General features: G+C 37.1%; 2 protein-coding genes across 17 annotated transcripts in view; one reads left to right on the top strand and one right to left on the bottom strand.

Moving 5' to 3' along the window:
• The window catches only part of MOK (MOK protein kinase), a 23,886-nt gene extending 2,943 nt beyond the window's left edge, over window positions 1–20,943 (top strand). For 3 of the 7 annotated variants that reach the window (XM_066998361.1, XM_066998358.1, XM_066998362.1), the window contains exons 2-12: window positions 3,041–3,155; window positions 4,968–5,057; window positions 6,425–6,495; window positions 9,910–9,988; window positions 10,505–10,553; window positions 11,468–11,646; window positions 14,030–14,131; window positions 14,553–14,726; window positions 14,961–15,069; window positions 16,045–16,236; window positions 16,323–20,943. In XM_066998361.1, the coding sequence (XP_066854462.1) occupies window positions 3,136–3,155; window positions 4,968–5,057; window positions 6,425–6,495; window positions 9,910–9,988; window positions 10,505–10,553; window positions 11,468–11,646; window positions 14,030–14,131; window positions 14,553–14,726; window positions 14,961–15,069; window positions 16,045–16,236; window positions 16,323–16,403 (1,146 nt within the window). In that variant the 5' untranslated portion in view covers window positions 3,041–3,135 and the 3' untranslated portion in view covers window positions 16,404–20,943. The remainder of the gene's footprint in view (window positions 1–3,040; window positions 3,156–4,967; window positions 5,058–6,424; window positions 6,496–9,909; window positions 9,989–10,504; window positions 10,554–11,467; window positions 11,647–14,029; window positions 14,132–14,552; window positions 14,727–14,960; window positions 15,070–16,044; window positions 16,237–16,322) is intronic. The other 4 variants (XM_066998359.1, XM_066998364.1, XM_066998363.1 and 1 more) reach the window with 4 other exon arrangements.
• Window positions 6,425–22,953, bottom strand: part of WDR20 (WD repeat domain 20) — a 60,622-nt gene continuing 44,093 nt past the window's right edge. For 6 of the 10 annotated variants that reach the window (XM_066998357.1, XM_066998356.1, XM_066998351.1 and 3 more), the window contains 3 exons: window positions 14,023–22,953; window positions 12,125–12,292; window positions 6,425–9,375 (listed from right to left, as the gene is read on the bottom strand). In XM_066998357.1, the coding sequence (XP_066854458.1) occupies window positions 22,900–22,953 (54 nt within the window). In that variant the 3' untranslated portion in view covers window positions 6,425–9,375; window positions 12,125–12,292; window positions 14,023–22,899. The remainder of the gene's footprint in view (window positions 9,376–12,124; window positions 12,293–14,022) is intronic. The other 4 variants (XM_066998352.1, XM_066998354.1, XM_066998353.1 and 1 more) reach the window with 4 other exon arrangements.

The following is a 22,953-nucleotide window of genomic DNA, read 5'->3' as shown; positions in this document are numbered from 1 at the left end:
GATTTTTAAGAATCTTCAGAAATCTTGGCTTGTGGGCACAAATTCAAAAATTGCATTAAATTGTTAGTACACTGTAAGTCTAAATTGTTTTCATTCTTACTCTGTAAAAACCCTTATACTACCATTCTTATAATGCCCAAGATCCGTTCAGTTTCTCATTAAACAATAATTAACTTGTCACATGATCATTCTCTCATTTCCTCCCGGGGAGAAAAGCTCTCCTATCTTCAGTGATCTGTTTTGTTGAGAGTTTATATTTAATGTTATGCATCAAAAAGACATTTCAAATAATGCAATTTTCATTCCTGATTCTGCACTTGATTCAATTGACTGCAATTATTCTGGTCTTTGCTGTCATTTTTTCACTGGTGGAGAGGATGGTTCTCTCTTCAGTGTTTGCCAGCTTAAAGCCTCAGGTGTTTGTTACTCGTGGTTTTTGTTTTGTTTTGTTTTGTTTTGTTTTTGTATGTCTGACATTCTATTGTAAAAATGAATATACCTGTGGTGATTTCACCGTGATGGGCAGCTAAATTGCACTACAACTGCTCTGTCGCTCCCCTTCCTCAAAGGAAGAGGGAGAAAATAGGATGGAAAAAGGCTCAAGGGTTAAGGTAAGGACAGGGAGATCACTCACCAATTACCATTGTGGGCAAAACAGACTCAGCATAGTGAGATTTATGTAATTTATTCCCTACTATTAACAGAATAGAGCAGTGAGAAACTAAAAACAAACTAAAAACACCTTCCCCCCCCCCCCTTCTACCATCTCCTCCCCCTGAACGGCACAGGGGAACAGGGAATGGGGGCTGCGGTCAGTCCCTGATGCTTCGTCTCCACCAGTCCTTCACGGTCCCTCTCTGTCCCTGCTCCCCATGGGGTCCCTCCCACGGGATGCTGTCCTTCCCGAACTGAGCCTGCGGGGGCTGCCCACAGGCAGCAGCTCTTCAAGAACTGCTCCCCCATGGCTCCGTACCACGGGGTCCATCCCCCGGGAGCAAACTGCTCCAGCACGGGTCCCCCACGGGGGTTTGTGACTTAGTGGAGAATATCAGTTGCTACAAAAAAAAAACTGTTGACAAGTCTTCTTTAGAAAAGTGGGATATAAGTGATCTGAATTTATGATCTTCATCTTATATTTAACTATTTAGTTGGGAAATTAAAAGTTAAGGAGGAGGCAGAGATCACAGTGCAAAGCATGCTCCTTGCTGAGGTGTATTGCTAGTGATCACCTTGCTTAGAGCCCTCCTTGGTCAGTTCTCAGGTAACAGCCCCAAGAATTTATCAATCTCATGGTCCCATCCCTATCTTGGAGTCTCGGGTAGGTATCGCCTCCGTTACCCATAATAATTTTCAGATTCTGTTTCTGCTTTTAAAGTAGTTCTGTATGTAATTGTCTGTATAAAGAGCATTAGACAGTGTAATTGCTTTTAAATTACCCCGTTTTTCTCCCTTTTTCTAATTTAGATGGCCTAATTTGTTAGTTTAATGAAAAAGGGGGGAAATAGTACGTAGGAAATGAAAAGGATACTTGAATTTCTGGAGAAGATTAGGTTTTAAAGAAAGTCTGGAACAGCACAAAGAATGATAATCAGAAAACCTAAGCAGGAGGTGATAAAAATGGGAAAAGCAAATGATAATTCTCACAGAAGCTGTGCTTTTGTATTGGAGAAAGCAGAAATTTTCCCCGTGCAAATCCCCCTAATTAAAATGTAAGCATTTGGATCACAAGGTAAAGAAAGACTTTTAAAAGGAGTAAGCATGAAAGCTGGGGAGGAGAAAAGGGATGACGGCCAACAAACTGATTGCTGGTTGGAAGACATCGTTAGAATGTCCCTGCCTAAGTAACTTGTCTCTCTGCGAAATTTCTTGGCAGGCTCTCTCCACTCTGAGGCTGTATTTATCCTTGTAAATTAAACATATCTGGAAATCTTCTCGGCCACAAAGAGCAACTGGCATGAAATGGCCCACATCTACGCTAGTAAATTCTCTTATCCTCCAAAACAAGGCCGTAGGACAGAACCTCTGCTTGAGGAATGACCTTAGAAGGAGTCCTCGCCTGGGGCCAGGAAGGTGCCTAGGGGAGCGGTGGTTGTCCCAGGCCAAATGCATGCCAGGGACTGTTGTCACAGTAACTATACAGACAGCTACACTTCATCGGATTTGCTGCCATCAGCACTGCTTTGGACTCCTACACTAATTTTGAGTCCCATAAAGGGCTGAATATGACAGAAGAGGTTTCCTGCACTGCCTCCCTCAAAATGACTGGGTTTGGATCTCTCGTAAATAACAAGACTATCTCAAAAGCAAAAGTAGCACAGAGCCAAGCAGGACTGGTTTTTGTTCAGATGAAATAAGTGGAGGAATTACCGAGGATAGAATCTGTAGGTGCTACACATAAAGGGAAACAGGAGGACAAGGTGGGAGAGGGGAACCCGTCAGTGGGATTGGTAAAGAACAGTTGATTACAAAGCTGAAGGAGAATAAAGGAGGAAAGAAAAGAAATGTCAATTCTGAAGGAAAATAGGAAAAGACTCAGAATATTAAACAAAAGCATTATTTTTGACCTACTTGAAAACCCATACCTGAAGTTAAGATGGGAATAAAGCTTTAAAATCGGTAACTGCTTTAAAAAAAAAAAATTGAAGCAAAGCCAAGATGCACTTGCCTTTCAAGATACAACTTTTTTGTTGTTTGTGTGAAAGAGCAAAAAATATACTCAGGTATGAGTTGCTAATGTGCTGGAGCAGAAGAAAGGATACAAAGTGGTGTGTGCAGAGGCATTGTATCTCTAAGCAAGGAGGTAGTAGTTAGCTCCTGTATTTTACTTTCAGAAATATGAAATTATGTAATGTGGGCAGCAGAACTTTTTCTGTTATTCATTATATTTTCTCTCAAATAACCGATGTGTTACCAAAAAAACTCTTTTATTAAAAAAATAAAGATCAAGCTGTCTGAATTTAATAAATCAATTATGGGTTGATGCAGCCTTTATGACAATTTCTATTTAAAACTTACTGAAACAATATGTTTTTGTTTTTAGAATATAAACTGGTTGGTAAGATAGGAGAGGGAACATTTTCTGATGTTCTGAAGACACTGAGTCTTAGAGATGGAAAGTACTATGCATGTAAACACATGAAACAACACTTTGAAAGGTATGCATAATTATACTACTACAGAAAATCTTATTTAAATTTAGTGGGGAAATGCAAAATAAGGACTAAGTGAAGGTTTTTGAATATGCCTGTGTTAAAGAAGTTTGCATATAGTATGGGACAGCTGCTGCTGATTACGAAGGGCCTTCCTATTTGGCATTGGGGTTATTTTCTTGACAACTCTAACTGGTGTCCTCCCCTGTAGTAAATGCCTGACCCCTGGGTTGAGGGTGAAACAAGAAAAATGCGGACTCAGTATTTAATTTCTGCCTTTTCAAATACACTGAATGTACTTGTGCTGGTTTTATTCTGTCTGTACATAACAGTAGAAGGAAATGGGTAAGCCCTCCCTCCTGGACAGTATGTTTTATTTCAGTCTCATTTTGAGTATTGTTTTAATGCAAGTTAAAAGTTTTATCTAGTTTTATCCTTACTTCACGCGTAGCATTAGTTCTCCTTCATACTTGCATTTACATTTGATTACATCCATCAGCAAGATGCTACATGGTCACAAAATAAGTGCTTTTTGTCAGTTAAAAAACAGAGAAGAGGGTTGTGTGGAAGTAGAGACATACACTTGATGTTCTTCTCCACATTTATATATGCACCAAACCCTGCCTTTTGGGTCACTGGTTTTGTATTCTCGGTTAAATGTCTTCATTTCCTAGTGATAGCAGTGGGAATGACACGTGTACATAAGTAAAATAGGACACTGCTCTGAAGTGAAGTTTGCAATGTAACTCAGAGCTTCAGAGACTATGGAAAAGTGGAGGTTGAAAAACATTACAGTAAGTTTAAACAAAGAAAATGAACCCAAATATCTTCAGTTAATGAATTCATGTGACTTGTGATTGTCTACTGTGTTGTTAGAGAACTGCTTGTCCATTATACATTACCTACTACTGACCACATTTGCCCAGGTTATGATCAAAACAGTATTTCAACTAGCTGCTTAGCTACGTTCAGAGCAGATCACACGCAGTCCAGTGGAAGGGAGTAACAAGCCGGCCTGCGTTTTAAGCAGCGTGTTTAAAATGTCTTTTAGGCCTCTAACTCTTTGATAAATTGACTGATGAATTCTTTCGATGAAACAAATGCTTCTAGCAATAGATAATAGTGTTTCAAACAGAACCTGCCTGTCCAGAGTATTTCTCCCAGTTTGAAATTGGAAAATTATGATTTGGTGTTTAGCTTTAAGTCATGAGAAGGCTTACATATCCTGTTCTGATCCGTGAAATAGTGTGCAGAGCTCTTGGTTTCCTGCTTCCTCCTCAGAGTTTCTATTGCATGCAGTTTTGTTGTCTATTAAAGTCTAGGAGGGCAACTTAATATTTAAACGCCAGTTGAATGGTATCCATTTTTCATGCAATTGCTTATCATTAAAACTTAATTCTAAGTATTAAATTTGGCAAGGCTAGACTGTCACTTTCAGCATCATGCTGAGCAATATTTGGTATGTATGCTACACCAGCTCAGAATGACCTGTATGATACACACTGTTATGTGACACACAGTTCTTCCAGATAGCGGCTTGGCATGGTAGCTGACATCTGGAGCACAATGCCTTACTGACCATGTCTAGGTTAAGTCCAGCTGCTCTGGACTGGAGGAAGGGATAAAGCCATTCTCCTCTTTACTGACTTGTTCTATAAACAAAGCAGGTCCTGCATTTGGAAGATCAATTTTAGACTGAAACAGAGTGGGTTCTGACTGTCTCATGGCAGGGAAGAAAGACAATTATAATCTAGTCCCTGATTGCAAATCAGTCTTCTTTTTCTTTTTTCTTTTTTTTTTTTTTTAATTCAACTGTAGTATTGAACAAGTGAATAATCTGAGCGAAATACAAGCACTAAGGAGGTTGAGTCCACATCCTAATATCCTTATGTTACATGAAGTTGTTTTGTAAGTATGGTGCATTCATTTCTTCCTTAACCCTTTACTTGAAAAATATCCAGTAACTTTTGGAACTAGAGGCAACCTGTAGGAACTTGGCCAGCAAGCAAGAAAAAACAGCAGATATGCCATGTTCTAAAGTCGTTGTGCCTTTTTTTGTTTGGGTAAAAAAAGGTGATGTATTATTGCTCTGACTCTTCTGTAGCAGACTGAAAAACACTTCAACATCCATGTTAAAATGACAGACTAGATATATTTTAAGCATAGCTAAACTTCATGGCATAATACATAATACTTGCTGGTGATTTGAACCCATGTCCCATATCCAGAGAGTGCTTTTACGCAAGGTATCATGTCTATTGGAGACTATTTTAGTTAGGCACACTCAGAGCTTATTTGCTGAAATGGGCCCTGGAACTGCAGGGCTCTTGGTTTGGCCTGGCAGGTTGAAGTAGGGATCCAGGCAAAGTAGCAACTTTGCAGATACCCCTTTGCAAATAATAGAAGTTTAGATCTCCGAACTAGGCAGCACCTGAGGTATGCATTTGAAGAGAGATCAGTCAGTGATGGAGTCGGGCTCCTTCTGGCCACATTTGGCACTTAAGTGTCTTCTGAGGCCTCACAAAGTTTGAGTTTCATGACAGCATTTACTCCACTGCTGTGCTATGCTTCCTCACCATGTAACAGCAGACAAGTAGTTCGTTATTCTGAGTACTTGGCACAAAACTTGTTGAATGCTTAAAACATTTTTTTTGCTCTCCAGCAATTCCTCTGCTCCAGCCTCTGGTACTGTACTGTTATCAGCAGACCCATTTAGTACAAATATATGAAACGCTGGTAATTGTGTCAGCAGCTCAGCTTTCTGGAATTGTCAGCTTCAGCTGCCGTGTTGTTAACCAAGTGTAACCCAGATGGCCAGCCAGCTCGCCTGGCTCTTTCACTGTCTGTAAACTGGATTGCAGATTGTACCCTCAACCTTTTGTTGTCTGGGTTAACAGAGCATTGTAGATGGGGTGTACTTTAATTCAATTACCTTCTTCTTAGAAAACTGAAGACCTAAAAGTATTTGCCTTTGCAGGGCAGTGAAATGGAAAATAAGGTGTCAGATATATAATCGTATCTTGGTAATACTTAAAACTGCTATTGTCAACAAAACAAAGATTCCAGTCAGAGTCAGGTACCCATTTCCACTGATACTAACGACCGAAAGTGTTTCCATGTCTGCCATAATGTTTCCTCTATATTATTGTAACATTGTACCACTTAATTTACTGGAAATTTCTTGATACTGTACAGTGTCACATACTCAGAAAACATGCATTCAAATACCTTCACGAGTAAATCAGATCGTAAAGTCTCCTAATTTCTTTCTTCAGTGATAAAAAAGCCGGCTCCCTTTCACTGATATGTGAACTTATGGACATGAATATTTATGAGCTAATAAAAGGTATGTAGCATGTGCTTAAGCAGACAACCCCTCCTCCTGTAGATCACAAAGAGGAATTAACTGTATTGCACCAGCTATTCACTGTTACACATTATGAAACTTTTAGTGAATTTTTATGCTGTACTGCTTCATTCTATATTAATTTCCAGTGCAAAATACCCAGTTTAAAGCATGGATGCATGCAGAAGCTTTTTAAGGGGTCACGTCAATGGCGATCTGTTTCTACAGTCACTTGAAAACAGGGAAACAATCTTCTCTACAAAACTATTACCTTATATAACAAAAATACTTAAACAGGTTCTTGTTAAGTCAGGACTATAACGAAACAACTTGAAGATTATTCCCATTTGTTTCAAAGACTACTGAATCAATGAATAATGATTTTCAATGTTTGTGTCTAGTAAAAAATGCCTTTTACCAAGCTTTCTCTATAAAATAACGTAGTTCACTGAAAACACCTAAATAAAGAAGTCTGGAGATGTTTGTCAAGGCAGGTGGGAGACCATAAATCTTAAGGAGGAGTTCCTACAGAAAGGTTTAGAACAAAAGCTAACTTAAAAACAGATCTCTTACAGAAACCAAAGGAGTTGGATACAATAAATGGAGGGGCACTTTCAATTTCAATATTAAAAGATTATTTCTTTTTAATAATTAAAAATTTGTAATGTCTTGAGAGCTGGGAGATTCATTTCCGTAACCCAGCATGCAACTGATATTCTGTGCAATAGAATAAAGACTTGCTCTCAAACATTATGTTCATGACATTGAGTATTCAGATCTCTAACAAAAGTAGTAACCCTGTTCTGACCTAGATAAAGAGCTGAGATTAAAATACACTTGTTTGACTCTGTAGATTCAGCTATGAATAATTGCTGCTTTTTATTTTTCTGTGATCAATTTGTGAAGTTATTAAGTGAGAGTGAGTAGTAGAGTGATTAGTAGAATATAGGAAGGAGCCCTCATTGACAGTGCAGTCCAGTGCATTAAAAACAATCCTGTAGCTTTTTCTAGGAAACATACTATACTTCACTTATGGAAAATCAGAATGTTTAGATTTGTTCTTTAACTGCCTTTAAAAAAAAAATCCAAAACACCAAATTTCATTTGGTGTACATTTCTCAGTGTTTCTCTTGCTCTTTTCATGTGACAAAACCTGCTATATTAAACATTGTACACAGATGGAAATTAGCCTAATAGTTTCAGTATGTTCTGCTTTTTTAATTTTAAATACAGTTCTTATCAAACTCACAGGAATTTTTTCCATAGGAAGATTGTTTTCCTGCTGCTTTTTTCAGAAATTAAGTTTGATGATTTCAAAGTAAGCCTAAGTATGTGGTGGTTTTACCTTGCCAGGCAGCTGAACTCCACCACAGCCACTCTCTCACTCTACAAAGTGTCAAAGGGACTATTTCCTATGGGGCAGAAATAAGTGTGGTTTTTTTGTGTTTTTTTTTTTTTTTTTAAATCTCTCCCAGACAACTCTATTTATGGCTTACTGCAAAGTTGAGAAATATAAGATGTGGCAGCCTATTTAAAAGAATAGTTGTTTGGCAAAAATTCTGAGTTCATATTTAAATTGGAAAATTAATCTCAATTCTGAGCCAGAACACTTATTGACCGGGGATATGTGGATAACAATGGAAAATAGGAGCTGCTTTTGAATTTTCAAGGTTATGACTTAAAGGAGTGCAGTATTAATTTATAGAACAACTAAATTGTGTGTATTGGCGATGCTCTGTCTGAAAACAGTTTTCAGAGTGTACAAAAGCAGTTAAATTTCAGACAGTTTGTAGTCTTTTGTGTATTTCTACAGTATATAGTAATATAAATCCCTGCCATTTTCTGAATACTCTGAGTCTTGCACAATTAAGTTCAAAGAAGGTGCAGGACAATTTAAAAAAGCTTTAAGTTAGAAAAATTTAAAGGTAAGCATGGTTTGTACAAAATTTTGTAGTGAAGAAAAACAGGGATTGGCTGTAAATTAATTTCTAATTTATCAAGGTGTATGAAGACACTCTTTTAATTAGGAGGACAGTTCATTGTAATGCCATAAATGTGGGAAGTTGATCCTTTTTCTCCCCCTTCATTACACTGGCAACAGATTCATGTTATTTCAACCAAGGCTATTTGTCTTCACACAAAGTCATAATTCTGTAACTATTAATTTGTAGTGGTACCACAAGTCATTTCATGACTGAAAAACAGCCTTGCCTTTTCTTTAATCAAGAACAGTTTGGTCATTTAAAATTATAAAAAAAAATAAGGCTCAGAGATAGGTGGGGAAGATGGCCTGAAGAAAAAATGATTGTAGCCTCAAATTCACTTCATAATGACTTCCAAATAAGATTTGTGTAGTGATAAATCTGAAAGTAGAAAAGCATCTGCTCCAGATTTCAGTAGTTACCTGTAAAGAAGAAAAAAAAACCAGTTGAGCATGACTTCTTTTCATGAAGGCTTGATTTTTTAAATACTAGTAATAGTCCAAGTTGGGTTAAATAACAACACTTTATAAAATCTTTTCTACTGTAAATAACAAAAAACCTGAATTTGAAAACACCGTCTCTGTCTACCGGGGTAATAATATTACAGTTCCTGGTATAAATGGTGCTCTGTTTCAAGCGCTTTGTTACCTAATCGTGCTCGGTGGATTATGGTGGCTGGCTGGAGGAGCACGGTGAGCAGCTGGGGACACCGGTTCGCTTGCAGCGAGTTTTTGCCCTGCTCATCTCCCTCCTCCTCCCACGCCAAGCACTCGCGCTGCTGTCAGCATGCAAACCAGTACCTGTTCTGGTTTTCAGAAATGTGATCACTTCTGCCACTGTTGATGACATTGCAGCATTACATAAAGGCATTACAGCAAGATTAAAAGGCCTTTGGAGCCTGTAAAATAAAAAAGCTGTGTAGGTACTGAAGGGCTCTGAAAAACAGGTACATTTTATAATTGTGCTTATTGCACAACTGCAATAGCAAGCTAAACTACCTAGGTTAACCTGTAATTTGCAACTTGATTGTGAATCACAGTTATTTAAGCATTGCACTAATTTGAGGTGATTGATAGGAATCTTGAACCTTAAGGCCTGTTGCTTTTTTTAGAAAGGAAATGAGACATTTGGAAGTGATATATTCCAGTTCTATTAGAACTTGGAGACAGATATTGCAAGAAAAACACACAGTAAAAGCTAAGGCAGTTTATAGACTACTGAATTGACAGCTATGTTAGCTGAACTATTCTGGTGCGTACTGAAATTTAAATTATGTCTGAATTTGAGTGGAAAATGGATTTCAAAGCTAGCTATAAATGACCGAAATAGCATAATTGAAAAAGGTAATATAAATTGGAAGCTGAAGATGTTTTTTTCTTTGTATTCTGTTGTTTGTTAAAAAGGACTTGTACAACTTGAAATTTAATTCTAGGAAGGAAAAAGCCATTACCTGAAAAAAAAATAAAGAACTACATGTATCAGTTATGCAAATCTCTTGATCACATACATAGGTAAGAGACCTGCTTCGGCAACAGCTTTACAGTACGCGCATCATACATCTATTTCAGAGTCATCTCTAGGTAGATACGTATAATGTGAGGCAGCAGACTGCTGCAGGGTGAAAAAAGGCCATTGCCCAGATATTTCTTTGCCTGTAGCAGAGCCCTGGAAGCCAGCAAGCTGGCAGCCAGTGCTGCACAGCACCCCACGGGAGCTTTGCTCTCTGTGCAGGAGCCCTGCTGGGAGCAAGGGGCCCTTTCCATCCTTTTCTAACCCTGCTGAGAGCAACAGCAGATAGCTCGACTCCTTCCTCAACTGACCCTTTCCCCATTCCTGTAGCTGTTGTACCACCATGGTGGTAAAATTCAATTTTTTACTATGCTGTTGATAAGGCTGAAAGAGTGTTAGTTTCTTTACTCTTTTTCTTTACTCTTTTTTTTTTTTTTTTTTTTACAAATAACTGGAAGCACTGATAATTTTTATCTTTTCACTGAACTCTTCTCTCTGATCTGTTTATATTGGTACAGAAATGGGATATTTCACAGAGATGTGAAACCAGAAAACATATTAATAAAGGTAATTCATTTCATGTGAGAATATTTAACTGAAAGTGAAGTATATTGATATTTTTCTGTTTATGCTGAGAAAGTAATGCTTCTTCATGAATAAAAATACAGTTTTTAAATATATAAAAACAGGTGCTTCTAATACTTCATTCCTGATCTAGAGGAATGAACAAGCAGGTTTGTTAGTGGCTAAATCCAGATGAATCTGATATGTTACAGCCTTCGTGTGTCTATGCCAATCTGCAAACTGGTCCTTTATCATGTATTAATCCATATTTTCCTTTCTGTATTAACCTAAAGACAAGCAATAGCATTCAGTTCTGCATCTCTTTCTCTCTACATTTAATGCCTAGGTTTAGTGGCAGTTACTCATACAAAAGAGAGCAGAAGATACTGGCTTCCAGAAGATTTCTTCATTGAAATGTATTCTGAGTTTCAGAATGTTATTTTACTAATGTCTGAAAACAAGGATTTGAAAATTCACTTTATGAAATCTTATTTTCTGGAGATAATTTTTTCTTTTAAGTCCTCTAAATGCGCAGGAGAAACTGTTGCAAAGAAAAGCTAAAACCACCTGTTATATCACTGCTAAACACAAGAAATCTAAGAAAATAACTTAATCCAGATGTCCTATTTAGCAGTCTTCAGTAATAGTCCATATGCTTTTCCATTAACTCTTAGCTCTGTCTTTTAATGATGAAGAGAAAGGCATTTGTGCATATTATGGGACATAAATCTCTTCAAGTCTTGGAGCTACATGCTATTTAAATGCAGTTTTGCTGCTATACTACTCTCCCTGGGTTTTCTGAAATGGTATTTTTAATCTGTTGATTTCTTTTATGATGACTACTTCACACATTTAAGGAAAATCTTTGCTTGAATACTTCAGTCTTTCTAAATTGTCAAAATACTTTATTTTTGCAGCAGAATACCCTGAAGCTAGGAGATTTTGGATCTTGTCGGAGTATATATTCCAAGCAGCCATACACAGAATATATCTCCACACGCTGGTACCGAGCACCTGAATGCTTGCTTACAGATGGCTACTATAGTTACAAAATTGATATGTGGGGTGCTGGCTGTGTTTTCTATGAAATCACAAGGTACAGTGTTCAGTTCCTTATTGCTAATCGAGAAAATCAGAGGTAAACAACTGAAATAAGGAGCACATGGTATAGGTAATCTGATCTTTGCTTCCACGGTTTTATGGAAGTTCAGTGCATGATTAGTCTGCCAGGTTCACGAGGCATTTATCGTCCATCGTCTGGTCCTCTCTTCACCCTATGGCAGGTTAGTAATAAAGCAGTGCGATGATTAAGAGAACATAATAGCCATAAAAAATATTTAGAAGGAAAACAGCATTTTTGAGCAGTCCCCCCTGCCCCCTGACTTCATGTTTCAGTTTGATAAAAAATGTATTTTATCTGCCGTATCTGTGAAGTATGGCTCATTTCCTGTCATGAGTATAACTAACCATCTTCAGTCTTGTTCATGCACTTGATGGTAAAATTTTCCCTCTTCTAATGAATTACTCTTCTGCAAAAACAGATGAGATCATAGAAGACAATCCCTTGGACTTACTGGTTTGGTTTATAAAATAGTTTGTTCAAGACCCTTGTGCCGGGACCTTCTGTCCTGGAATATTTTGAAGTTAGTTTCTGATGCAGCAAGAGTTCAGAAAAACCTGGCTTAAAGTCCTTCAAGATTCCCAAAGATGATAAAACTTAATTCAACAAAATTGTCGTTGGCCTTCAAGACAAAAAAAAAGAAAAAATAACCACCATGAGTATTTCTCCATTATCTTTGTGCCCTAGCAACAGCAGCAGTTCTTTATTCTCCTCCCACACTACTGCCTCTGATATGCAACCAGGAGTGGTAACATTTGCTTTGCTTCTTTCCTCCTCCTCCACATGGCAAGTGCAGCTGCTGCCGTCACCATCACATTAAATGACAATCCTTATGCTTTGGCTGCTAACTTGTAGAAACAATTCTCCTTCGGTCAGAAAACTGTTAACAGAAAAATTCCAAATGTGGCAGTTCTCTTGCAAAGTAAATTGGGATCAAATGCTTTAAAAATGCCATGTTTTCCCATCCCAATCTGAATCGGTGGGCTTTGAAGATTTGCGAGGAAATTACATGCTGCAAACTTTTTTTTTTTTTTAAGGGTAAAAAAACCTTAAAGATGTTTCCTCGTAATTTTAGCTTAATGAAACAAATATCAGTCTTTGCAACCACTGCACGTTTTCAGAGACCTAATAGATGTGTTCAGAAAGAAATGAGAAATGTTTATTGGAAATAACTGAATTTTAAAAGATACAGCTTTGCCAAGCTAAAGGAAAGTATGGACAGGTTTGTTTCTTTTTAGGAGGATCTTGCAGTTTTTGCTGTTGAATATTTGCATAAGCCTTTACACTCAAGACCACATTTTGTAAGGATTTTTTACTCAGTCATGCTTCTCTTTCACACCTTGTTCTTCCGTTCACTATTCCTTATAAACCTGGGCTCCTGGATTATGTTTCTTTTGTGCATTGCGCAGTTGTCTTTTGTTAAGTTTTAGCTTTACATTTAGAGGCAGCACATTTTTGTAATTCACATAAAAACCCACTCCCAACTGCTCGTCTCAAGAGATACAGCTGCACAACATGAATCAGCTCTCTTCTTCTCTCCTTCTTCCTCTCAAAGCTTTATGAAGACATTCAGAGAGATGTGCAGCCAGCTGTTTGATTGAATTTGCAAACAGTTAAAAGAAGTTTCTTCCTTCTTCAAAAAGGGATGAATGTTTTGTTTTCAAGAATCAAGTGGTGCTACTGAAGTGTTTCTTAAATTATATACCAAAGGAAATGCTCTGCTAGTATGGAGAAGGGGAACGTATGCAAGAAACAAATGATAGTGGACCTAACTTGTTGAGTCAGATTGCTCTATTGATAACAATTTTCAAGGACTCTGCGCAAGTTTTATATTAACTGAGGATCAAGCTCAGGAATGCAGTTCAAAATACCATCTTTCCAGTATTGCTGCTTGTAAAGAACCTCCGTGTAAGAACGGAATGTTTCTTATAAATATGTATTTGTGTGCATACACAGCAAGAGGGACCGCTTGGTTCAGCTGTCTTAAAAGGAGGAAAACTCATACTGTCTTCTGGGATCTGCCACTTCACTAGAAGAAAACAGAATCCCATACCCATTACCTTAGACCAGGAGGGATGTTGTCTTTACATATTTTACTTAAAACCTGTGAGGAGAGGGCAATTACAGATTTCTGTTTAATAACCCTAACTATCCTTTCTGTCCAAAAATGCAGTTGTATTAATCTACTGCTCACATGTTATCCTTCTGTTGTTGGCTAGTATTAAACTGTTCACAAACAAATAACACAAAAGTTTATCTTTCTCTTCAATGAAAAAATGGCAAAAAATGGCAAAGTGGCAGCTGTGCCATTTAAACTAGTTTGTGTTCAGTAGTGCTAATTCGATCTCTTACCTTGCAGTTTTCAGCCTCTCTTTCCTGGATCTAACGAACTGGACCAAATTTCAAAAATCCATGATGTTATAGGCACTCCTGCCAAGAAAACTCTCAACAAGTTCAAGCAGTAAGTATGCATTTCCATAGCTATTGGTCTCAGTGTTCAAATATTCAAAATACAACTGTACAGCTGTGCACAATTTCTATACAGGGAACCATCACAAAAATCAAATTCTTTTGTGACACCTGCTGACAGTGGTGTCTTCTGTCTCTCCTGGAGCCCCAGAGACAGGCATGTATTTGTGACTCTTGCAGGCAGAGCAAAAGAAATTTGAGCCTACATCGATCTTATTTGGCCTTATTTCTGTAGTATCCTTAAGGTCAATGGCATAAATTGTTAAGAAAGAAAACACTTTTTTTCCAAGTATTACTTACTTGCACCTAATAAGTCATTACCTAAATCTTATTAGACTAACTTTTTTCAGTCAGTTTTAGTTTCTCTCTGAATATGCATGAATAACCGTTTGTTCTCAACTTCCTTAACACAGGTCAACAATTATGAATTTTGATTTCCCCTTTAAAAAAGGAAAAGGAATACCTCCTCTTGTGCACAATTTATCTCCTAAAGGCTTCTCTCTCCTGTATGCAATGATAAAATATGATCCTGATGAGAGAATTGCTGCCCATCAAGCATTACAGCATCCTTATTTTCAAGAATTCTGGCAAGTGACTTCAAATCATTTCAGTCTTGAAGACTACAGTTAAGAAGTGGGGGAACACTTTGTGCTTATTATTTAAAGAGGACTGAAGTGAAGTTCGCTTACAGTGCTAATATTTACGTTGCAACACAATGAAATATCAGTCAACATAAGTCTTTGCACTGAGTCCAGACTTTACCTAAAGCACAACTGATGTTTTTCCTCTTTTTGTTTTCTTTTTTCCCCCAAACTTTTTAGGGCAGCTGATACACAAACTTTGGCCACGCACAGAGTAAGATTATTAGAAAATACACCAGGGCAAGTACCTCTGCATTTGTGGCAAATTTCAAAGGAAAGCCAAAAACAGGTAATATTTTAGTGGAAGCACTGTCAGCCCACTTAGAGAAAGTAATTTGTGACACTGAGCTTGTTAGCTAGAAACAAATGTTTTACTTAAGCTGATTACTTGGTTTTATTCAGTCTGCCCAGACACCAGCCTTTGTTGGGTCTGATGCAGCTCGCCATCCCCCCAGGCCCTGAAACACAGGTTAGAATATAAAAGCTGTGATACCATGTAGTACCTCTGGCAGACAGTTTTCATAGGTGCTGCTACTTAGAGAGTCAGTGCCATGTTGTTTAAAATATGGTCTTCTGTTTTTTTTACTATCTACCCTTGACTTCTAAAAAGGTTTTACAGATAAAGTTGTAGCAGAGATAGAAAATATATTTGTGCTCTCAAGGCCTTCAGTCTACATTTTCAATACATTTGTTGTTGTTGGTTTTTGTTTCTTTGTTTACTTTGTTATCCTGTATTCAGATCATATCCAGACAAATACTGAATTTACACTTGACACTGAAAATCAGCAAATTAAAATGTGATGAAAAAATCTAACTAAATTCTAAGGAAAACTTTGTTTATAGTCAAATTACATGAAAAATACTCAACATGTGCAGTCATAGAGTTCATTCTGTCTGCAAGGTGAGACAGAAGTTAGTATTGCATGAAAAACTCTGAAATGCATTTTTTTCACAAAAATCACCACAGTAGATAAAAAAAATATATATATTTTCTGCTGTGCATTTGACGTAGAAAGCAGGAATTCTCTTTTCATGCAAGCAGACACTTTTTCCACCTGTTTAGTTCTTGGGTTCATCAATGTGAGCTTTGTAAGAAGCACAATAGGGAAAAATTGCAAGAAACATAATGTGAGTTAGTAATTTTTAAAAAGAATTCGTTGAAATAGTATTTAGCTGAGTAGTTTTGTTTTGTTGTTGCTTTTAGTTTTTTATTCTTTAAGATGTTATCAGAAAAAAATAAATTTTAATTTCTTTGTTTTAAAAGGATTCTCGTAGGAAAGCCCAGGAAAAAACAAAACAACATCGACCCCCTTGTGGAGAATTACCAATATTAAATCTTTCTGGAGTAGCCAAACTGACTCCCTGTCCTACACCTACATTGCGTTCAGTTTTTCCTAAGGGAAGCAGGGAAACCCCCGTGGTACAGTCTGTTAGATTTATGGGATCAAATATCGAGGTATAGACTCTAACTTCTTCATTAAAATATAACAGCCAAATATGTTTTACAGAGCACATTTCAAACTTCTGTTGTTTCCTCAACAGTCTGAGAAACAGAAGGCCCTTAAGTCTTCCTTGAAACATTTCCACTTACCTGCTATAGAACGAAGAGGAGGAGGTTACTGACCACCTTGTAAAGATTTTGGAGGGTGAGGAAAAGCACGGCTATGCAGTGAGTGAAACAGCCCCAATCATGCTGTCATTGTTAGAGATCTAACAAAAACAACAGTGCATTATTTTGTGTTTCTGACAATTTGTCAGAAAACCCCACAAGGTTATAACGGGCTGCTTACCTAGCATTTTGGTATTCTGTTCCTGAAGACTATCAATATTTAATTAAAGCATTGTTCTGGCCGAGCTTAGAGAGCACTCTGTATTGAACTTCCTAAATATCTTTTCCTTTTAGAACCTGACGGAGGAAGGGGTTGGTTAAAAATAACATGAAAGGATTTGTTGAGCTTCAATATAAAAATGCAATGTTGCCTAAAAAATACAAGTTTTCATATTATTGAATAAATGGCAGCTAACTTGAACTATCATTTTGTAAATTTTTTAGATTTTTTTCCAGTGATTTCTGCAAGGTATTTACCTCCTGTATTTAATAACTTCAACCTCAAGCTTTATTGAGAACATGCAATCACATGAGATACTTGATTTTGATACAGTTAATGTAACTGTTAAATATTTTTAGATAACTATTTACTAGCTAAAAGATAAAGCAACTTTTTGTCTGATTCAAAAACAGATCAACTTTGGCCAGTTTTCTTCAAGCAGTGCTCTTAATCAGAAGTTTAAACAGTGACTGATACTGCGGCTAGTTGCTTGTATGAGCAATACATGAATGCATTTCATCATGTTTCAGAAATTTTACAGATCCTCAGTAACAATTTAATATAACGTTATTGCTCTCTACCTCTATACAAAGCAAGTGTTTAAAAGGTATTTTTATCATACTTGGAAAGTGTTTATTAGAATTTGATACCATTGATTTTAAAACTCCTGAGATCTCCTTAAAAAAAATGCAATCATTAACTTGATGTTTTACAAAACAGTTTTACTATTTAAAAACCAAATGAGTATGTTTGTGTGAGGCCTGCTTTGTTAGGGCTTAAAAATCTTCGGTCAACTGGTATAGCTGCAGGACAGGTTTTGCAACAAACTTTTTTTTTGTTAGTCCTAAATTACTCTGCTCATAATTGGGTTTTTCACCTACCTTCCTGACACTGAAACCGAAGAGCTCTGGGCCATCTGCTGCTGTGCAACAGCTCTCTGTGCGAAAAGAAAGTAAAAAGCAACCAATGCCAGATCAGCGCTATTGCTCAGCGACAGGGAATGTCCTGTGCTGCCTAACTTTTTTGCCCCTTTTACAGAAACAATGAAACAAAAATCAGCAACTCGACTGTAAAATCTAACTCAGGCAGCAAAAGTCTAGATTTGTGACCATCACTGCTGAGCTGTTTACCCATCCTTTAATTTCTTGTTCTTTTCCTTTTGGGTTATGAGGCAATCAGTGATACATTTTCAGGTCTTATATTTTATAGTCATCAAGTACAGCTTAGTTTTTTACTTTCATGGTAGATTCGCCACTGCACAGCTTGTGGTGGAGATGAGAGGGGGGTGGTTGGAGATAGGCAGAGAAAGGTGGCAAAAGGCATGTTGTGGTAGATAGGTTACAGCTGCACAGGCATGAGGCAGTGTGAATGGCAAGAACAGAGGCAGCAGACAGCTTAGTGGATCACATTTTAGAAAAAAAATATTTAAAGCTACTAAAGCAGCCTCTAATTATCAATTTGAGATTGATGCTCTAAGTCCGGACAAACTATTTGTCCTAATTGGTTAAGATGCAGCTTAAATGACGCAGCAAAATACATGTTAACATAACAATTCTATAAAAATGTGAGTAATCTAAAATAAATTATGCCCATTATTCTCTCAGCTCTCCTTCCAAGATTTTTCTAGGATATAAACTTGTGAAAATAATGATTGCTCCCACTCAATTAGAAGCTTTCCAGTACGTAGGGTTTTTATTGTTGTTGTTGTTTAAAGAATCAGTGTCTCATACAGTCTACATCCCATCCTATTCCCTGTTCTGCCATTCAGTGTCTGGGTGACTTTGAGCATGCCCAAGTTTGCCATTGGACCTTCTCAAAGGGGGAAGCTCATGATACTCAAGTTCTTTACAAATTCTTTTGAGATTTACTGCTTAGAAGTGTGTGGCTATCTAATGTTTATCTTCGTGTTTTGAAGAAGGCATTCTTTTCACATGCTGAGGATCGACATGTCATTACTAGCAAATTCTTTAAATGTGAAAATCTCAGCAAGCTAAATGTTTATGTACCATGGGAGTCATTTTTTGGTTTGATTCAAATTTGACTGTCCAAGTTGAACATCTTGTGCCTATAGCATGGCCTACTCTACGTTTGCTCATTTTACACCATTTCTTCCTAGCAAAATTCTAGAATCTCAATAGGAAGAATGGAAATACCTCCCAGTAAATTGTAAATTACATAAATCATTGTAAATTACAGCACATGAACAAGGTTCTGCAGGGTAATCTATATTGCTGCTACTCATCCTGGGTATGCCACAGAAATAGCAGCTTTCTCTTACTACGATTAAACAAATATGTAAACAGTCTTAGCGGCAGTTGTGTAGTAGACCAGTAGAACACCATAAAACAGGGAGAATTAAACAGCGGAATGCAACAGTATAGGTAGAGGCTGTTTCTCATTTTATTGAAACTTGTACTGGATGAAGGTCATCTTTCCTCCAGTTGTAAGCAAAAAATACACTCCTGACCATGATTATCTTGAAACTGCAGCAGGAGTACATGAAGACAGAGCGACCAGCCGAGGTCTACTGTTGTGTTACAGTTATCATCTCCCCACTTAGTCACGCTTGTATGTTAGCGGCTCATATCGTTCAAACAGAACAGATAAAGAGCTTGAACAATAACAATGCAATCTAATATTTGTTTGATTATCTAGCATTAATTTACAGACGCACACAAATAATTAAAAGGTGTGATGCTAAGCGTAGGAATTAAGGATGGCAGGCCTACAGGCCTACAGGCAACATAGTGTAACAGTAACCTCCAGCTCCTTACCTTTTTTTACCACAAGTTTATCCAGTGTGGTTTTCTGCCTTTTTTTTTTTTTTTTCCCAAGAGGGGAAGATGGTGAGTTGCTGTGTTACCTATTTGTGGTTAAGCATGGTATGCAGAAGTACAAATGATGGTCAAAAATTAGGTAATGTTGTATCTGAGGGATCTTGCTCTCCACAGTTATGAATTTGTCACATGATTTTTAACAAATCAAGCATATGTTGGTCTCCAGATTCTTAAACCAGAAAATTAAAAAAAATTAAAAAAATCCTACAATTGGCTGATGATCCAAACTCAGAGCTCTCTTATCTAGGGTAATACAATAGGCCAAGTATGTTCTTTACGCAGATACATTAATTGTATTGGTAGCTTCCTATAATCTCTTTTCTGGAAGTCTCAAACAATAGATGCTGAAGTTTAAACGATTTCATTCAACAATTCAACCCCCACCCCCCAAAAGAATTCCCTCAGATCTTGTTTTCACAAGATATTTTCCTGTTTTCAAGTGTTATTGCAACTCTTTGCATCTGTGAATAATATCAGGTAGGTAATTACCTTATTTGTACACCAGGAAATAATAATATTTGTTGAAAAATATAAAGTCAGAAATTTTCGTAGCTCTAAACTTGGAGAGAAAAGGTTATCAGAGTAGTATTTTGTATATCACCAGCAATTCTGTCTCACATAATAAGTATCTGGGGCTGTCAGTCTGTTGCAATGAAAAGAAGCAAGTTCACATTCAGCAAATTGCTTTTGCTATGAAAATTGGGTATTTCAATCGAAGTATCACTTTGAAAATATTTTTTCTCCATTTCTTTTAAGCTTTCAGGTGGGTCTTAAAGGGCTTTGTACTTACAGTGCTTCATGGGCATTTATTTCATGACAAGTTCTTTGCTATTATTCTTCTGGAGACCACTTACACTTCTCTGGCTCTTGGATTATTAGGCAATCTTGAGTTTTTCCGACTTGCTTTATAGTTAAAATACGTTCAACTTTAAACTATAAATTGGGAAGTATTGTTCCTACCACCATTCTTCAAGCCAAAATTCTGTACTGAGATGATCTGTGTTCCACCCTTTAATTTTTTCTGTAGAACTCTAAGTTCTCTCCAGGTAAGTTATTAGCATCCCTTTTCTTCCTAGAATCATTTTTTTCCCCGTATGGAAGAAAGGATGGGATGGATAAGTTCAAGCTGTCAGGTGCTACAAATGGTACAGAAGATGTTGCTGAAAAAAAAAACAAAACCAGGCTCCTTGTACGCTAGACTATGGTTTGTAACAGGGATGTACTCTGCGACCAGAAATGTAAGTAGCTGCCACTATTAACCTCAGATTGGATACTATGGTCCTTCCAGTACTGATTTTTCCTACAGCTGGTAAAATACAAAGTCTTTTAAAGAGACTATTACATCTTTTCCTCAACTGTTTTATTTTGACTCAAACCATGTGAAGCACGCACATAGAGGACTCTACAGGGAGATAACTACCCTAGTTCTCAGTGACAAGGTTTATCTGTATTTTAACAGTTAAACCCAATATGTTAATAAAAATTTCTGAACAATAATGCTGCTCAGTTTCAGTATTTTCCCCATTCCTTGTATTTTAGAAGACTGCAAGTAGCTGAGAATTATGAAGTACAGTTCTGTCTTTAACAAAGTAGACAATCCAAATGTCGGCTTATACATACATCTGGCAGTCTTCTCTATGCTAGCTGCCTGAAATGAATGGGAGATGCAGTTGCAAGCAGTTACTGCAGTTGTTTCTCTACATGTTTTCATTCATTTCCTGAAAAACACTAGCTTCTCATGCCCAAAGGTGTCTGATGTTTACTTGCAATGAGAAACATTCTACCCCCCCTCCATTGCTGGAGGGCAGGACGGGCAGATTTTGCTGAGGTGTGCCCTCACATAGAGCACGTGCCTACTTGGGCACAGTGCACATTCTCAAGCTCTTGGCCTCAGTTCTGCTCTGCCTCCCTGCAAGACTCAGCAATAGGCTGCCTATTTCTGCATAGGGCAGAGGGAAAGATATGCCTGGCACTTCTGTCGTCTGTCATTGCTGGGGCTGGACATGGAGCAACATCTCTTGGGTTTTTTTCCATCTTCACAAGAAATACTGAAAACATTTTAAGTGTTCTGTTACTGACTAAAAATGTGTGTTCAGACAAGCAGCATTAAACTATACAAATACACAGATACGTATTTCCATCGTACTTATCAGTTTTAAAGTGTTGAATTGTAAACAAGATGCCTGTAAACAGGACAAAACAAGTTGTCTCAGAAACCTAGCTGCTCCTACACGTTGACATAATTTTAATTTGCCAGGTCAGAGGGTGTGTTTGTCTATTACTGTCGGAATGGTCACTTCTGAAGTCCCAAGACAAACACACAATATTATGTGATTACAAAATCCTCACCCCACAACGTTGTCTGCAAGGTTTCTGCTACATGATGGATTTGGAGATAAACCACTAAGAATGAGAACAGACCACCATTACTTCATTTTCCTAGTCAAAACTCAACTATATTAAATATGAAGCCATGTTCTAGGTAAGATTTTTTAAAGGAATTTGTTCTACAAAGTTTAGATTATATTTCTGTACCAAACATTTAATTCAACAAAGGATTGATTACATCAAAGCTGATCAAATTTGAACAGAAAGTAAACAAAAATGCATATTCAAGATAGTTTAATATGTATTTTCTGAATTAGAAATATCACTTTCTTAAATGAATGAGAATTTCTAGTGTAATGATCCATTACTCCCCTCCCCCACCACTGAATTACATTATTTGTACATATAATACAGAGCTGATTGCAGTTGGAAACAACAATATTAAAATAAAGGTTTAATAGATACAAAGGATCTTTTCTCCACAACATAGTTTTTCTGGTGTTTGGACACCAGATTTAAAGTAATTTTCTATTAGCATTAAACTATTTAAGTGCAAAACAATTTTGTTTTAAAAATCTAAGATTGCAGCATCCATCTTCCTGAATAACATTTTGAAGCCAGAAAGTAATGACTTTCATTTTCTATGAGTGCATTCCAGGCTGTCTTCTAGCCATCTCTGGTTAAAAAAATCAGTGCAAAATAAACAATGGTGAAGTACTAATTTAACCATTGAACTTACTTGGATTTAAGAAACATACTTTATTTTACACTATATATATATATCTTTTATTTATATATTTATATATAGAGATTAAATTACACTGGACTTTAAAAGTATAAAGAAAACCAAAAATGTTACTATTTTTTTCTGCAGCACCAAAGGAAGCTTTTTTTTGTTTTGTTTTTAAATGAAAACTCTTCCTTGGGTGAGCAGCTAGCAGTAGTAGCTGTAATAAGAACTCATTACATTATTCCTTTGCAAATTACTATGTGATTCACATAATTCCATGTTTACACTCTGCCACATTATAATTTGTGATGCTCTTTGCCTGAAGAACAGCTCCTGGTTCCATTGTCATTACTTCTTGTCCTGTGTTCAGAGATTTGCTAGCAGTAGTGTGATGGCTATACTACAGTTCCACTTGGAGAATTGGCCTGGTTTTGGGATGACAATAAACC

The sequence above is a fragment of the Anser cygnoides genome, chromosome 5 (assembly GCF_040182565.1).
Source record: "Anser cygnoides isolate HZ-2024a breed goose chromosome 5, Taihu_goose_T2T_genome, whole genome shotgun sequence".
In the NCBI taxonomy this organism is placed as follows: Eukaryota; Metazoa; Chordata; class Aves; order Anseriformes; family Anatidae; genus Anser; species Anser cygnoides.
Note: the sequence above shows the minus strand (reverse complement) of the source record. Positions and strands in the feature narration are given on the sequence as shown.